This window comes from Alligator mississippiensis, chromosome 12, assembly GCF_030867095.1.
Source record: "Alligator mississippiensis isolate rAllMis1 chromosome 12, rAllMis1, whole genome shotgun sequence".
Lineage (NCBI taxonomy): Eukaryota > Metazoa > Chordata > Crocodylia > Alligatoridae > Alligator > Alligator mississippiensis.
This window is the reverse complement of record NC_081835.1, coordinates 40,630,153-40,645,111: the sequence shown is the minus strand read 5'-3', so window position 1 is coordinate 40,645,111 and position 14,959 is coordinate 40,630,153. Positions and strand designations below refer to the sequence as shown.

Here is a 14,959-nt window from a genome sequence, read left to right as displayed (position 1 = left end):
CTAATGCCAAGATGGGTACGTCAGAAACTGGCCTAGTGGAGCTGGATTAAGGGACTGAGTGAAAAGCTGAAGATACAAAAAGTGCTCATCTTGTAGCTGCAAATATAACTTGTATGGTTTTAGCCATATAAGAACAATAAGCTCCAGTCCTGTTGGTGGATAACATGGATGATACTTTCCAATTTAGAAAAAAAAAGTATAAAGCTAACAATTTCTCATAACCTGAGATAGAATAATTAGAAGTTCCTCACTCCACCTTAGGAAGTTAATCCTCCCCCGAATTTAACAGCTTCAAAATTGGCAGACTCACAGAAGACAGAAAATGTGTTCGGAGCTCTTAAAATTACTGTCGGCCTATACTTCCCAGCATCATTGCCTCACGATCCCATCCAGTGACACCAGCTTACCGCCACATCCATCCCAAAGCGAATAACATTCTTCAGGTACCCCAACAGCTTGTGTGCCTTCACCAGGTCTGCGTAGGGTGGGTCCTGTAGGGGGCGATAACTCTCCACTGGATAAGTGCTAGAGCATTAAGGAAAGTCCACCTGCCAGAATGCAACTTGTTCCTTAGAAAAACCACTTCAGGAGCTCTGCCCCATCTGCTATGCAGGACTGCCATGTAAGCACTGTTTTACATATTCCACGTGCTCTCTAGTCATGTCTTAGACAGCACCTTTCCCGCAAGTACATTCTAAGCAGAGAATAGACATGCCAAGAGACTCCTAAGAAAGAACAAACTGCAAGCCCTCAGCTGCCATTCATAACCCTTCTGCAAGAGCGCAGACAGCAACACTCCTGTTATGTCCACAGGATGCATTAAAGCATTCACAGCCTGGACTGAAGAACTATGATCTTGGCTGATGTGCAGTTCTAAACTTTGATACAGAACACACTGGAGGGATTCAGGCAACCCAGAATAGCCAGCTGCAGAACTAGCTACCAGCAGGCTCTGCACATTTAAGCAGAATACAATCCATAATGGATAGTCTTTACCAGGAAGAGCTAGTTTGGCATGCATGCCTTTTGTATGGCCACTCCCCCTCAACTTCCAGCCAAAGGGATGATTAACAGCACCTTATTCCCTTCCTGCCCAATTGCATACCAAGTGGAATGAACAAAGGCAGGTCTCATCAACTGTATATTTGGGCCTGCACATGCAGCACCACTCATCCAGAGCTGTGCAGGTGCTGGCTCTTCTTCTTGGGACCCCCAGCTCACTTCCAAAGGATATCGGAGTGGACGGCTGCCAAAGTTAAAAGCAACAGATTCCTTGAATGAGAGGCTGATTGCAGGGAAGTAAGCCATACCAGCTCCTCTGGTGATATCATCAAAAGCTGTCCCCAGAGATGCACCATTCCTGAAAGAAGAGGAAACAGTCCCTGAGGTTCAGCAAGCATGAAGGAGGTTTTGGTATTCAGCAGAACAAGCCATCCACCTCACAGAGAATGTAACTGGAGAAGGAGACAATAGACCAGAGGTTTTTCTTCTCAGACAATGAGATGGAAATGTACAATAGCAGATTCTGAAATAATGAAATACAAATCAGAAGCCAAGTACTGCATCTTCATGGAATTAATTCCCAGTCACAGATTTGCATTCCAGAATCTTATTTAAGCCACCAGCCCTTTAGCACCAAGTTAACCTTGAAAATAATAAGTGAGGCTGAAGTAATAATGGTATTTTTCCACATCTGCCTATCCCAAAACAGGCACCCAGAGCTATGAAGTACCCCATTCATCTCTATCACGCCCCATGGGCTCAGATTCCTCACCAAGGGCATGGAATTCCTCAGATTCCTCCCCAAGGGCTCAGATTCCTAGAAGCCAAAACTTTGCCTTTTCACACACTTGACTGTGCTGGAGTTTATGCAGATCAATACTGGGATGGCACAAAAATCCATTCACCATCCAGGGAAACCTATAGCCTTGAGAATTTAACAAATTCCCTGTTAGGGGAAAGCTTCAAAGGCAGATGTCCTCTCGTGACTGTATAAACTGAACCCCAGAGCTGTGTTAAACTATCTTCAGTTTAGAGTTAACTTCAGATTCCAAGATGACAAATTTTCCTCCCATCAAGTTGGAACTGAGCATGAGGCAGTGGTGAGGGGTGTGGCAGGCACCTATGGCAGCTCCATCCTCCCACCACCACCTTGGGTCCATCCTCCTGCTGCCTCTCCCTCTCCCTACTCTGCCTCTCTTCCCCAACCCTGCATCTCCTCGGGACCCAGCCCTCCTGCTGCCTCAGGCCAAGCTGAGTCCAGGTTCTGGGTGCTGTGCCAAGGGCCAGAGCAGAGACAGAACCTGCTGGCACCAGAGCAAGGGTAAGTGGCAGGAAGGGGCACTGGTGGGGACAGAGGATGAAGGAGCATAGTTGGGGGGAGCCTGAGAGAGTACAGGGGGCCAGGACAAGGAAGTAGGCAAGGAGGACACAAGTGGCAGGCACAAGCTGCTTGCCTCTCCCCTCCACTGCTCTCCCCACTGCCTGCCTAATTCTACCCCCTCCCCCTGTTTGCCACTTTAGTGGAAAAAGCAGTGGCAGGAGAAGGGAATGAATTTAAGATAATCCTCCAATAATTAAATTCTATACATGGAAAATAATAACAAGTTTATACATTTTCCAAGTATAGAATCTAATTATTGGGGGTTGCCTTAAATTCAGGGTTGTGTTTGATTCGTTTAAATATGGTGAGATTTGGTGGTACTTTCAACCTAGGTTAACTGACTGTCAGTGCTGCTTTCACCCAGACTGACAACCTACTCACTCAATAGTGAGGACATGGTTGGAGGACCAGCAACATTAATGCCTTCCAACAATTCTCTGTCTGGAGAGGCTGTGCTCACTCCAAAGTTAAGAACAATAGTATTTCAAACACCCAAATACCCTTAAGTAGCTCAAACATGTCTTTATGGTGGGGCTGCTAACCCACAGGCTAGGCTTATCTGGGCATTAATTACTCAAAGCTGACTCTTCAGAAGACAAACCATCTCGGCTCCAGAACTCTACTGGGAACCTGAAGGAAAGGATAAGCATCATACCAATCTGGCTGCTTGGCAAAAGGTTCAAAAGATTTCTAACAGTTGGCAGGAGCAGCTCAGGTCAAGTCTTAACAGTTTCTGTTGAGCAGAGCAAAAACATTTATGTATCATATTACACAGAATTGGTCAATGCAGCAGAAAACACGTAAAGATGCTTACAGGCAGAAAGCAATGGTCCCCTCATCCAGGTTAATCAAACAGGTGACAATGTCCCCTGCTGCCCAGGACTGCAGAAAGAGAAGGAGAATTGGTTAGAGAGGCTTCTCCACAAGCTCAGACATCTTCCTATGGGATACCCTCAAACCAAAGGAAAGCCCTACTTCCCAGTTTCACTTTGTCATCCCCTGCAAGGGCAGGGGAAGACCTCCTTGTACCAGCTCATACAGCTATGTAATACATTTTTAGGCTGTTACATGCACACTACTGGCCAGGCTCTTTCCTCCATCACTAAGAGAAGACCTCTCACCATGGCTGCAGTAAGCCCATGAACCACTCAGAATTAGACATAAAGTGAGTAACACTCTTCAGAAAAGAACAAAAAAAAAAATAGCCCTCCAACAACAGCCACATTAGGCTGGGAATTCTTACATCAGGGCTACTCAATAGCAGCTGAGTGAGCTGTACTCATAGCCCTGCACAAGCACTGAAGTGACCCAACAGGGGCAATGCTCTCCCCAAGAGCTCAAGTCAGTGCCAAAATCATGCTTCCCCAAAATCACAAATGGGGTTATTGAACTGCAATGCCAGGAAAAGATTTTGCATGACCCACACAAAAACACAGAAAAATGTGGGGAACCATCTGCTTTGAAACATAAAAGGCTTTCAAAGCCATCCTCTTACTCTACCCTTCCCCAACAGAAACAGAAATGGGAAAAGTATCTTTTTGTCCAGTTGAAGTCCCAAAGGAGAAGGTGCATGTGTAGTTTGAGAGCAGTATCCCTCTTGCATCTCTAGAGCACCAGTGGCCTTCTCTATGACTTCTTCCCTGAATACTCTGTTAGCTACTGCATATGTCCTATTCTGGAATCTTTTACTCTCAATATTTCCACATCACTGTTGATGTCCAGAGCATAATTGCAGCTGGATAAAGCTCGATTCCAAATTCATAGTGACTCCAGAGTAAAGGTTTGCATATTCTCAGAGCCAGAAATGACTCAGGGGAGGCACTTACTTTGCCATAGTTGGTGGTGGTTACATTCCATTTGCGTACTCTGTTTCCATCATATGCATATGAATCTGGAGTGTCTCCAACCCCCTCCTGTGTTAAAGAGAAGAGCCCAAGATAAGATTCATAATGAACTATTAACATGAAGCAGAGAGAGCACCTCACACCCAGCAGCAGCAGCCCCAAGGGAGAGTAGATACAGGACAGAGAGAACACACACTCAAGCACTCAGCAGCATACACTGGAGGAAGAAGAGTCCTTAACCAAAATTTTAAGAGTTCACCTAAGTTCCCCATATTTCTGATTTAACAGGTCTCACCAATCATTCCCTGGGAGGGAAGAAAAGAAAAAAGGGCACACTTTTTTGCACCTAAGCAGTATCTGCAAAGATCCTCTCAGTGGTATTTACATTCCTACATACCAAATATTCTCCTTTAAAAACACATTCCATCCTAGTGACCCTTAACTCAAAACAAGAACACTAATAAATACATAATCAGCACTCTACCAGCGTACCATGTTATGCTGCTCTACATCTTCCCTCTTCTCAAGAACTACATATACACCTCTTCTCAAGAACCATGCATCAAGAAGTAAATACTGAAAACCTGCAGGTCAGCCCATCAACTGATAAACAGCTGCAGCAACTTTAAAGAAGGCAAGCCCAGACGAAAAGGACAGACCCTCCAGCAAGGGCCTACTTCTACCAGGCCTTGTAGCACCCACTGGAAAGAGCCATACATATTACAGATGCCAGTAATGTTTCCATAGGACCTGTAGATTTTGCTAGTGAGATGCCAAAGAAGGGAACAGCAGAAAACTCCTATGTACATGGAAATACAATATTTGATGTACTCATGACTATCAAGCAAAAGCCTAGCATACACCTGATGGATTTACAAGGCTCTGTCACTGCACCAGAATTCAGCAATGCACAACAGAAACAGATTTTTAGATCTCTTCTTTTATACTAGGTATGGCATCTCCAGGGAATAGTCTGCTGGGAACAGTCTCTATGGAGGTGATCTAGAGCTCACTTGCATCCATCCTTGCTTGCATGGTAAGGTGGAGAATAAGCTGTGGGCACTCCAGCCTTATGCTGAGCAATTATCATACCTCCTGATTAAACCTGCAGTTGAGAGTGCACCAGCCGATCTGCATGAGGCCTTGGGAGGAAATGAGCACCTCGTAGATCCATTTCCCTAAAAGAAGTAGCGCAGAGGGACAAGGGCAAGTTTATACTAGCTCAAAGCACATCTCTACAAAAATGAGATGGTTACACTACCAATGCAGCAGAGAAAGGGGTGGGTCTTGGAGAGTTAAGACCAGATCAAACCCAATCCCTCCAAAATCATTCTTCTGTTCCTCAAGAAACAGCTGGAGGAATTTGAGCATTTACAGTCTGAAGCTGCAGTATATCCCCAACTCCTTGACCCCTCAAGTTGTCTAGCCTACTATAGCTTCCACAGGTTTCTGCTCCTTCTAACATCATTCTCTCCATGCCCCACTTTTCCACATCCCATTTCTTACCTTTAAACACACAGGTTGTGGCCCTGATGGAGCCAAAGTTACTGTGGCCAATCACCTGAACCAAGGAACAAAAAAAAAAAACAAAAAAACAGAAAACTTTTTTTTTTTACAGCTAAACAAAACCACCGGCTCCTTTGGCCTAGCCCTCCATCTCCCATGGACTGTCCCAGTGAATGCAGCCAATTCAAATGGGAGAGAGTTGCTAGAAAAGGCAGGATCCCAGAAACAGACTTAGAGCCATTAGCAGCAGCTAGTTCAAAGCCATCTAGATCAGGGGTTGTCAACTGAGGGTACTTGAGAAGGCCCTAGGGTGTACACATGGGCAGGTGGGGACGGAGCGCCGCCATGCACCATCCCATGCTGCCATGCAGGCACTGCCCACCCAACTGGACGCAGGGGGTGAAGAAAGCTTGCATGCAGCAGCTGCTGCTGCTCCATGTTTGGCCACATGCCACTCCCCCTACTCGCCCCCCACCCTGCCCCTCATGTGGCTGCTGGGAGTACACTGCTCCACGTCCAGCCACCAGGGGTGCACTGATCCAAAAAGGTTGAAAACCCCTGATCTAGATGATCTAGGATTATGTTACAGTCCATAGTGCATGCTATAGCCAAATGAATGCAGAGCTCAGCTGGTGGGACAAGGGCCCAGGGGGGAAAGTTGGCTCCTAATAAATGAGAACATACAGATGCAGCTCCTGCAAGGAAAAAGGGGAAGCACTGCTGAGTATAAGAGGGACAGATACCTAAATGTTAGATAGGCTACAGGCTTAATACAGCTGGCCAGAGATTCCATCCTATTTACTGTATTGTCCTCTGCAAATTCTCCTGACGCTAAAAGAACGTCACCAGAGCACACAAGGAAAAAAGTTTAAAGAAGGGGAAATTACTACGTTAATTTGGTTTGATTTGAGAATTAGCTGTAAATACAGGGGAAGACAGGGAATGAGATGGTGAACAGAGAGGCAAGAACGGCTGAGTGAAGACCAGGGCATGTTCTCTTGTGAGAGCAAGGAACAGCAAAGCCCTGAGAAGGAGCAAGGGAGCCTGTAAGCACAGGAGCTCATACCCTAGAAGAGACCAGGGTAGGAGGAGGCAAAGTTGGAGAAAGAGGGCTCCTATACACATTCAGGGAGGCTGTTCTGATGGGCTGTATTTATAGTGTATCAGAGCAGATTCAATTCATCAAGTCTGCTGGAGCATGGTAACTGCCATGCTCCAGCACACTCTAGTGTCATGTGTATTAGCGTCCCTGCACTGAAAAATGGTGGTGGGGCTCTTTAAACTAAACCCACCCCTTTTGTTTAATGAGCTTTAGTTCAAAGTGCCCCAGTGCCATTTTTCAGCATGGGGATGCTCATACAGATGATGTTCCAGGTGCTTTTAATTAGTGTGACTCTTGGAGCTGCACTAATCAAAGGGCCCCTCCCCTTGCCACCTCCTGGAGTACATCTATAAATGCCCAGAGGAGCTAACTACCACTAGGTTGTGTCAATCTATTCTTTGAAAGAGTCTGAGGGACACAAAGGCTACAGTAATTGGAAGTCAAATGGGGGCAGCAGGGACATCTGGCCAAAGAGATAGTGGAAACGGAAGAACAAGTAAATGCACTGGTGTAGCTTCTCCCTGATCAATCACAGGAGCAAGGGCAAAGGAATGGTCCTAGGAGCCCAGGGGGAAGAAGAATACTGATCAGAGGGAGAAAGGAACAGGCTGCCCTGGCCCTGCTGACATTAGACCTTTATATATCCAGCAGTCCTGTTTATTGTCTTTGATTTCTTTACACATCCAGCAACTTACCCAGCAGTATCAAGGTAATGCAGCATACAGGCAAAAATGCAATGAAATCTTGAGGTAACTTTGAAATAACTTAGAACAACTTCAGAGTCTCAAAACTCTAAAAAAAACATACAGTGAAGTAATATGAAAGCAGAAGCAGTTCACCAAGGAGTGCAGCTTTAAGACACTGCTAGAACTTTTTCTCCAGGAGAGCCTGTTTCACTCAAGAATGCTAGAGACTCCCCCTTGAGTAAAAAAGCATCATTGCTACACACCAAAAGGATGGCAACAGGGATCTGCAGTGAGGAAATTCCTGTAAGAGGCCTAAAGACAGCACACTTTAAGCCACAAAGATCCATTCTACAAAGTGCCCCTTGTCACACTCACCCCAAGAAGATCATCATCAACCAGCAGGAGCCCTTCAAAACCACTTGTGTGGTCCAACACCACAGTAGGAGGCCCAAGGCGCCCATCTACTATCTGATCTGAAATGAGAGTTCCACAAAAACGCATCAGAGAATGCTGTGTGCACTTAGAATACAATAACTGAATGGATATTATTGGCTAGAGCTGAATTCTGACATTGAGTAGGAACAGTAAAGTCATGTCACTAGTATTATCAGAATTTCTGGAAGGGAGATCAGGGCAAGATTTTAAAAGTTTTCATGTAAGTATATAAGGTTTAGCCAAGAAGCAGCCAGCTCACAAGCCAATTTTTTACACAATACCTGAAACATTTGCCCTTAGTCTCAGGGGCAATAAGTGGTTTCAAACTGTTTAGAGATGAAGTTAGCCCCCCCCAAAGTCAAATCAACAGGCACAGGTCAGATCAAACTGCCCAAGGAGCAAAATGTTCCCTTCTTTAGAGGCGTTGTCTGGGTATGCTCTAGCACAGTGGTTCTCAACTTTTTTCACAACGGGACCCATTAGCATAACTATCAGCTTGCCCTGACCCATACCTTCCCGGTCTGGCCCCACAGTGTGCGTCTCTCTCCCCTTCCTTTCCCTCCAGCTGTTGCATCTGGCCCCCTCCCTACCTCTTCCACTACTTTATGCTGCCCTGCTGCATGCTCACTACCCCACACCCCACTCCATCCATGCAGCCTTGCAGCATTTCCCTCAGACTTTGCTACCACCCCTTAAAATCTTCTTGTAACTCGCAGGTTGAGAAATGCTGCTCTGCCGAATACTTGCCCAACTCAAAGAAACAAGTTCCTAAGAGAATGGATAAAAACCAGCAGGTAGTAGGTCAGGCCTCAGAGGGAATGCAATGAGAATGGTGAAAATGAGTCATTCTCTAGATTCTTCTTCTATCAACATAGCATGGTATTCCACAATTAGAATGGAACATGCCATTTCTCCTGGCAAGACTTGTTATGTCATTGTAATAAGTCTCCGATCTCTACCCAAACCAGATCTCAATAAACAAGAAGTCCACTGCTTTGCAACTGCCTCCCCATAAGGAAATATGGCTATTACAGTTATAAACTGACCTGCCATACGGTTAGCCCACAAGTGTTTAATACACAGGATCTCACAAGACGATAGATCAGAAGCAAAGAAAGCAAGTAAGGAACAAATCTCATTTAAGAAACTCTCCCATGAGACCTTCTTCCCCCAATACAGCAGTACACAAGGAATCTTTAACAGGACTAGACATCCAGCATTTCCTACCTCCACTGTCATCAGAACCACTGTCCTCTGCTAGCAAACGATCAAGGTGCTCCTGCAGGTTCTGGAACGTCAGGGGCTTTCTGAGAAGGAAAGAGAGCCCTTCAGAGAACTCACCAATTCCCCACATTTTAAAGAGTTCAAGCCTTATGGGCCTTGCAAAGTCAGAGCTTCCCCAATGTTCTCACACTGCCTTTCACTGCTACTTGTAAGTTACATTTACTTGTGTTATGTTATGTAGCTTAAGCCAAGGAACCTGCTGCCCAAGGTGAGGCAGGGTCAGATGTTGAGGCATATAAGAATAGTATCTGCACAGAAACTAGCTGACATACAGAAGACTCAGATCTTTTTGTTGATTGCCAACTGGGCTCAGGAGAAACCCGTATAAGGAGTAATGTAAAACTGGTCATCTGGATTATTAACATTTATTTTTGCATTAGTATAGTGCCCCTGGCACAGATGAGGACCGCACAGACTAAGCACTCACTGTATACACTAGTGATTCTCACTCAGGGCGCAGAAGTACCCTGGGGTGTCTTGAGATCCTTTCCAGGGTACTATGGGAAGCCACACAATGTTAGGGCTGTTAGGTATGCATATATAAGCCACAAGATAAACCCAGAGATTTCAAATAAGAAACCATAATGTTAAAACATTCTGGCCTCCTGTGGTCTTTGAGTTCTTTGTAACAGAAGAATTGCTTTCTTGTTATTATTTTGTAGTTAAGAGAAGAATGAAAACTAAGGCTGACATTTTCTGAGGGGTGAGTTGAGAACCACTGGTATACACAAAGAATTAAGGAATAGATTCCTGCCCAAGAAACTTACAATATGAATACATAAGGAGAGACATTAGAGGTATGCAGATAGAGAGACAGACAGATGAGAGAGAACAAGTAAACAATAAGATAATGCTGGTTGACACGAGAGACCACTGACGTGCTGACTGCTACTTAAGAATGATCAAGATTTTGCAGATATAATCACAAAAAAGAGTTTAAGAAAAGGTCTGGAGGAGAGTAAGGAGGTAGCCTCATGGATGTTCATAGGGAGCTTCTTCCATACATAGTTTAAGCCAGTGCCCATGTAGCCAGTAGCATAACTATGGCAAGACAAGCTGGGCACCAACCCCAGGCACCAACTTACAGGGGATGCCACTATGGTCCCATCCTCCCAGAATTCTTTGCCACAGCAAGAACAACCCAGCAGCTGCAGCCCTATGCCCAGCAGTGTATTTGGGGGAGGCAGGGAATGACATCATCCCCCCTGGAAGGTTTTGCCCTGCGAAGCACAGCCCTGCTTCCATGGGTGGGAGGGCAAACAGCACCAAAAGCAACCCCCCAGGGAGCCTGTACCACTGCCTGTCCCTCAGCAGTAGTCTGAGCCCATGCGGCTACAGTAGCAGCAGTAGCAGCTACCACTCAAGTGAGGAGAGCTCTGGTAGGTAAGATTCTGCCTCTTCTTCCTCTCCCTCATCACTTTCTAGTGATCAGCACAATCTCCCCCCTCAACTCCCCCCCAGCTGTTCCCAGCACTGAAAGTGCTTGCTATACTTCTGTGTGGAGCCACTGGATCCAGCACACTGAAACAGGAGACTTTAGTGACTTTCTAGTGGGTGCGGGGGGGGGGGGGGGGGGCGGCGGCGGCAGCGGGCTTTGTCCACACTGGGTCTGGGCAGAGGGAACTTTGCCCAAACTGCAATCAGGTGACAGGAAAATGCAATAGTGGCAGCAGCTGCCAGGTCCTTGAACCAGCCCACCTTGGACATGAACTGGATCATTTCTGTCTACTGCTTGAAAACACTTACTAAGCACTAGTTTAGACCACTGCTAGAAGAAGGACAGCAAACTATGTAAGCTCTTCCAGAATGGCAACTTGCATTAGCGGAAATATGAGAGTGTTAACACCTGGGTTCAGGTAACAGGCTTACACACCTCAACTCAAATGCAGAACGGGGCTAGCCAAATAGAAGCCATTTTTGGGTCACACCTTCTTTCCCTGCCTGTCCGTCCCTATGTTCTTAAGGCTCAAATCATCAGACAAAAGAACCCATAGTTCTGAAAATGGAACACACATGCAAATGCAACATTCCAGTGCACACTGGCTGGACAGCTAGTGGCAGAGTAACATGACACATCTTCCCCTATAATGTCTGCTTGCCAAAAGCAAATGGGTCAAGAGCAATTTTTAGCAGCACTAAAGCTCAGCTATGAGCTCAGAATCTAAGTACAGAATGTGGAATGTGAACCCAGTTCTTTAAACACAAACAGCCAGCAAGAGGAATTCTTCATACAGCTGCCCACTGACCACCAATCTCACCACCTTTGAAGTGACATGATCTGCAATTGCAAGACTGAATGCAAGGGATTCTTACACACAAACATAAAACAACTTGAAAACATAACAAGGAGGGAAAAATCAGCACTGTAATTTGGGGTCTAGCTTTACTTTTGTTCTTTACAGTTTTCTTCAGATGATATCTAGTAACAAAAAGGCCAATATACCACATTTTTATTGCTGAGGTGGCAGAAGAAAGATTATTGCTATAGAAAGTGTCACAGCATTTAAGTATAACAATCTAGCATCATATCTAACTAAAAGGTACTGAAGGCCTAGCTTTCATGATTTCTGCATTTTGTATTTTAAATTACTGCCACTGCATAAACAAATTAGGAAAACTTGCATATAAATGATCAAATAAATGCCCAGCCGGCCATGTATATATGCAATCACCAAATTTACAGTATGCCTGTAAGTAAGTTGTGGCCACAAGTATACATGCACAATTCTGAAAACCAAGCCCTTTAAGCCAAGCTGTCTGAGAAGCCATTAAATATGAAACAAAGAAATCACTTCTGCAATACAATGCTGTTTTCTGATCTAGTTGTCTCGGTGCCAGCATCACCGTGGCCCTGTCACATAGTGACTCTGGAAAGAGCCTATCAGTTAAATATGCCATTATATGTTAGGATCACAGGCACAGCTTCACTTGCTATTAAATGAATCAGGAGTCCAGTACCTGTAAGCCGCTGCTGGCAGGCTCCCATCAGCACTAGGAAAGACACGATGCAGATAGGCATTCAGCAGTTTGCTATTCACTATTCCTACAGTGAACAGAAAAAACAAAATGAACGATGGTAAGTCAGAAGTAAAGATGATCTGAGGTGACCTCCTTCAGGGATGGGTAAGAGGTCTCCAACTATTTCATAATTCATTCTTGGTGTCATTTAAAGCTTTTGCAGATATTTGTGAACTGCTCTAAGAAGCTGTTGGAATGTGGGATACTGTCAACCACTACCCCTCTAGTCTGTCCAAAAGCCCTCCCCAGAACACCAAATTTCACAAGGTGTCCTTACATCTACAGTTTCTTTCAGAGTCTTCCTGGAGGCACAGGAGCAGGCAGATCTAAAGCCAAGCCCAACTTATCTGAAGCCACAGACTCTAGTTTCGCTAATAAGCCAAATTACAGTCCTTAGGACAAGTTCCTTCTAGACACAGAACACCAATAAAATGAGTCAAATACATTCTATGGTCCTTCCTGGACCAAATGGAGGGAGAAGACCCTTAAGTGTCTTAAAAGTTGTTGTCTATACAGGGAATTTGCACAATTCCAGTCTGTAATTGTTGCACTAAGGCAACAACTAGCTCAGGCACTTGAATACTTGGCACCACTGTAGTTCACCTCTGCTTTTAAATAGAGTAAACTTCCCCATGGAAAGTTGGGGCTATCACTAGGATTTGGCATCAACAGATGAGTAAGCGGAATTAAGGAAGAAGATGCCCAGTGTGGAATAGGAACACTTAACTACTCCTGTCCACAGGTCATTCTAGGAACAGTTTGGCATTCTTCCCAAACAGCATCTACACATGCGACTCATACCTGTAACCTTAGGCTTTTCCAACTCAGTACTCAGCCTGTAGTTCTTCCGGACAAAGGCTGTCCCAGCACCTTTTGACGTCATTCTTCACAGCCGTGAGAATAGCCACTACACTCAACGCTGAAACCAAATGCAAGAATGTTCTGTTACTGGAAAGTTAACTGAGTAGAAAGTTAAACCTGACCTTAATCTCACCTGAGGGTCAGGAAAGAGGGAGACAGTTTTGTCACAACACATTGTAATTCAATATTTCCCAGCATCTATCCCAGGCCATTGAATCAATCCACAAGAGTACCAGCCATTGTTCTCCAACCCATTCTATCACACATGTTCCAGGCTGCCCCAACACAGAATCTCCCAGGCAAGCTTCATTCTGAGTTACAGCTGGAGCTAATGCAGGGGTGGGCAAGATGTGGCCCACCAGGCCAGTCTATCCAGCCCACAGGGCTTCTAAAAAAAAAAAAAAAATTAGAAAATTAATATTTATCAGCCCCTGGCTGCCTGTCATGCAGCCCTTGATGGCTTGCCAAAATTCACTAAGTGGCCCTTTGCCCAAAATAACTGCCCTCCCCTGAGCTAATGAGTGGGGGTAGAGCTATTGTAATACATCAAAGCCCCCCATGGAAGTCCCTCTTTGAAGAAGGTAGGCAGAACAGCCTTATAATGAAGTACTAAGATAAAATAATCCCACGCTTGACGTGTATCAAAGAGCATGTAGAGAGCATTGCCAAGTATATTGATACCCAACAGCTTTTCTATCTGCTAACTTTTCAAGCAGGAGCTGGCTTAGGCAGCAAGATGGGGGAGGACACAAAGGAGCCTGAACATGACTAGAACAGAATGTCCATGGTTGCAAAGCAGAGGGGAGGGCTGAGGTCACTGGGAGGCTTTGTGAGACAATTTCATTTAGCTGCAAAAGAAATAGATGCGACATGTTTATAAAGTTAAAACCTAGCACTAGTCTGAAGATTTGAGCCTTCCCAAGATCACTAGAACCCAGAGGCAATACACCTTAAGCAATACCCCCTATATTTGAGTGCATCACCCATGCAATCAGGGACTAAAACAGTCCTCTACCCTTCACCCCAGGTATTTAAGAGGCAGGTGTCAAAAAACACAGATGTGCGAGCTGGCTGTACTCTAGACATCAATTATAAGCCATCCCCTATGTATGAGCAAGCAGTACATTGGGGGAAAAAAAATCATTCGAATCTTCCCTTGAGGGCAAATACTTGATAAACATCACTGTTTTTTTGTTCTAAAGAAATGGAGCAGAGGTATAGGTAGCATGAAGCAAGTATATGCTTCATTGTTGTAGATAGTGCCATATCAGGTGCAGAAGGTAGCTGAAAGGAAAACTGGAGAACTGCCTACCCACTCCACTGGAGTATTATCTAAAAACCACATTACAAATAATTCAAAGTTAGGCTGTACTAAAACCACAAAGTGGCTTTTATCTGAGATTCTGGTAGAAACTGAAGAACAAAACTACTGCAGTACAAACAGTGCATACCTTTCAAGCTCTACACATGGTAGCCTATACTATGCAAACTTTCTAAACAAGCAAGGCACTGTTAAACTTGCTTCTGCTAATGCTGAAACAGCTCAAAGAATTCTAAACAGGGAATCCAATTCACCTTTTCCAGAGCTGTACTGGCTTATTCTAATCCGTCAGAATGCTTTGGAACAGTGAAGAAAACTGAAGAGAAACCACCAACATTGTAGAGTATTTTAGATTTTCTAAGGACAAGTATTCTCCTTGCTCCCCTCACCATAAGATCATTAAGGAAATGTGATAGGAACACCATAAAAAGGTGAGGTGCTGCCACAGTGGCCAAGCACTTGTTAAGTCTACAAGAAGCAAACAGCCAATTCTCAGCCTGAAAACATTAAAAGCCAGTG

The 14,959-nt window shown here is 44.9% G+C and overlaps 1 protein-coding gene across 1 annotated transcript in view; it reads right to left on the bottom strand.

Moving 5' to 3' along the window:
• RNF123 (ring finger protein 123) overlaps positions 1-14,959 on the bottom strand; it is a 136,984-nt gene that overhangs the window by 117,687 nt on the left and 4,338 nt on the right. Inside the window, exons 2-11 of the mRNA XM_059716136.1 lie at positions 13,060-13,177; positions 12,199-12,283; positions 9,184-9,263; positions 7,897-7,994; positions 5,734-5,788; positions 5,320-5,405; positions 4,210-4,296; positions 3,198-3,265; positions 1,222-1,360; positions 408-509 (exon numbers count right to left, since the gene is read on the bottom strand). Of these exons, the coding sequence (XP_059572119.1) occupies positions 408-509; positions 1,222-1,360; positions 3,198-3,265; positions 4,210-4,296; positions 5,320-5,405; positions 5,734-5,788; positions 7,897-7,994; positions 9,184-9,263; positions 12,199-12,283; positions 13,060-13,141 (882 nt within the window). The 5' untranslated portion in view covers positions 13,142-13,177. The remainder of the gene's footprint in view (positions 1-407; positions 510-1,221; positions 1,361-3,197; positions 3,266-4,209; positions 4,297-5,319; positions 5,406-5,733; positions 5,789-7,896; positions 7,995-9,183; positions 9,264-12,198; positions 12,284-13,059; positions 13,178-14,959) is intronic.